This window comes from Onychomys torridus, chromosome 14 (assembly GCF_903995425.1).
Source record: "Onychomys torridus chromosome 14, mOncTor1.1, whole genome shotgun sequence".
Classification (NCBI taxonomy): domain Eukaryota; kingdom Metazoa; phylum Chordata; class Mammalia; order Rodentia; family Cricetidae; genus Onychomys; species Onychomys torridus.
This window is the reverse complement of record NC_050456.1, coordinates 15220248-15222441: the sequence shown is the minus strand read 5'-3', so window position 1 is coordinate 15222441 and position 2194 is coordinate 15220248. Positions and strand designations below refer to the sequence as shown.

Here is a 2194-nt window from a genome sequence, read left to right as displayed (position 1 = left end):
CATTCCTGTGAGGCAGATTCCTTACCAACAGCCAGAATTCTTGGCAATATTCTTTTTCTCCCCACAACTACAATAAGCCACACAAAAGTACTACCATTGATGTCCTACGGTTGTATCAGGCCAAGCCTTTTTGAATCACATGTGATCTTCAAAAGATTCTCTGTCTACCCTTCATGAGTCAGCAATGCTCTGCTGGTCACGTGCTTATGTCATGAGCTCATATGTTCTCTTCATTCAACATTTTGTTGATCCCATTGCTAAGTTTCTATAAGTGAGGTTTAAATTTTCCAAAGAGATTATACAAGGCAGCCAAAAAACCACAGTCTGAAAAATGATGAAAGACATTATTAACAGCCTGTGAGACAGTGAGGTGGCGCTGAATGATGTCATGCAAAAGCTCTTGACACTCATTCAGCAGCCTGGACAGCATGTTGCGGTCAAAGGTGTATTCCACAAGGTGGAAGCAGACCACCATCATGGCAAGCTGGAGAACCTTCTTCTTGAACTTCTCCATCAGTGCCAACTCATCTTGATTGAACTGATTGTTCCTGTGGAGAACGGCCAGCTTGATGACCATCTTGATGAGGTTCTTGATGACCCTCTCCATCTCCTTCTTGTTTTGGGTGCACTCCCTTGGATACCTTCTAGAGCCCATCCAGCACCTCGCTGCTGGTGTCATCAATCAGGGTGATGGCGATGGATTTGGATACTATTTTACCCAGGGTATTCTTTTGCACCTGAATGGCCAGGTTTTGGGAATTAAAGGCATCTGTGGCCACTGGAGGAAGGGCATGCAGCACCAGGAGAAGAGAAGAATGGGGCAGTCCCACAATGCCAATTCTTGGCTGCACTACTCTTGGCTCCAGGACCCTTAACAACCCCCATTGGTCCTTTTCTAAAGGCTTTCATCTGTTCATTGTATAGAGTAGCTATAGTTTTTCCATCCTGCCTGGCCCACGGTCAGGACAAATCTCTCTCACCTGCCAATCCCACAGCTGCTCAGACCCAACCAAGTAAACATAGAGACTTATATTATTTACAAACTGTATGGCTGTGGCAGGCTCCTTGCTAACTGTTATTAAATCTTAAATCAACCCATTTCTAATAATCTATAAGTTGTCACGTGGCTTGTGGCTTACAGGTATCTTAACATCTGCTTCTCATCATGGCGGCTGGCAGTGTCTCTCTCTTTTGCCTTCCTCTTCCCCCAATTCTCCTGTCTGCTAGTCCTGTCTATGCTTCTTGCCTGGCTACTGGCCAATCAGTGTTTTATTTGTCAATCAATCATAGCAACATATATTTACAGCATATAGGACATCACACAGCAGTAAGATATTCAGTTCTGTCACTCAGAGATTCTTTCACCTAGTTCCTACTCCTCATGAATGGTGTATAGGCACATATGTGTAATATTTTGACATGATATAGAGAGATGATTTTACACTCTGTATGTGGTGATAACAAAGGCAAGCAAGAAATCAGAGACTAGATATAAAGTATAGAATGTGATTGCCAAGTGGTACCCTTATGTTCAACTCATATTCCTACTGAATGAGTCTTTAAATATACGATTAAACTATGTTAGATATCCATATTATCTAAGAGTATGATTTGAAGTCAGTTTGAATTTGAGTCATGACAATGACAATTACCAGGTGACACCTAGAATTACCAGTGTCACACAAACCAATTACCTACTCTAAAATGGGATCATGGTATACTGTACAAAAAAAAACTAGTGTCTAAATCATGGTGCTGATTGCTCCTACCTCTTTGTTCCTATATTACTGTCAAATACAATCTCCAATATTGCTCAAGTTTATACCACTCTCTACTTTATATATACTCATTCAGCAAATATACATATAGAAAGTATATATTTGTATATGGAATTGAAGCATATTTATAATATTTTTAGTGGAAGACAGCTTTGATAGAATTCTGATTCTGTTGCCTAATAGCAGTGGTGAGATTTCCAAAGCCCTTTGCTTCTGAATTTTTTTAATCTCTAAAATAATTCTAATGTAAAACATCCAAAAGAGCTTATATGGGGATTAAATACTGCCTGGAACTCAGTAAAACTATGTAAGTTGTTATTGTAATTACTAAACTTTGTCATATGGTGATTATGTGAAAGAATAAAATAAAATGAAAACCAAATAACAACACAATAAAGATTAAAGATGTCAGCAAA

At 39.3% G+C, this 2194-nt stretch overlaps 1 protein-coding gene across 1 annotated transcript; it reads right to left on the bottom strand.

The window, feature by feature from the left end:
* Positions 1-265: 265 nt before the first annotated feature.
* On the bottom strand, positions 266-679 carry LOC118595117 (tumor necrosis factor alpha-induced protein 8-like). The gene has a single exon (XM_036205346.1). The coding sequence runs from the start codon at positions 677-679 to the stop codon at positions 266-268; it is 414 nt and encodes a 137-aa protein (XP_036061239.1).
* Positions 680-2194: the final 1515 nt, after the last annotated feature.

Bases quoted from the DNA above. Each gene is read 5' to 3' on its own strand.
- LOC118595117 (XM_036205346.1), bottom strand. From the start codon at position 679: ATGACACCAGCAGCGAGGTGCTGGATGGGCTCTAGAAGGTATCCAAGG.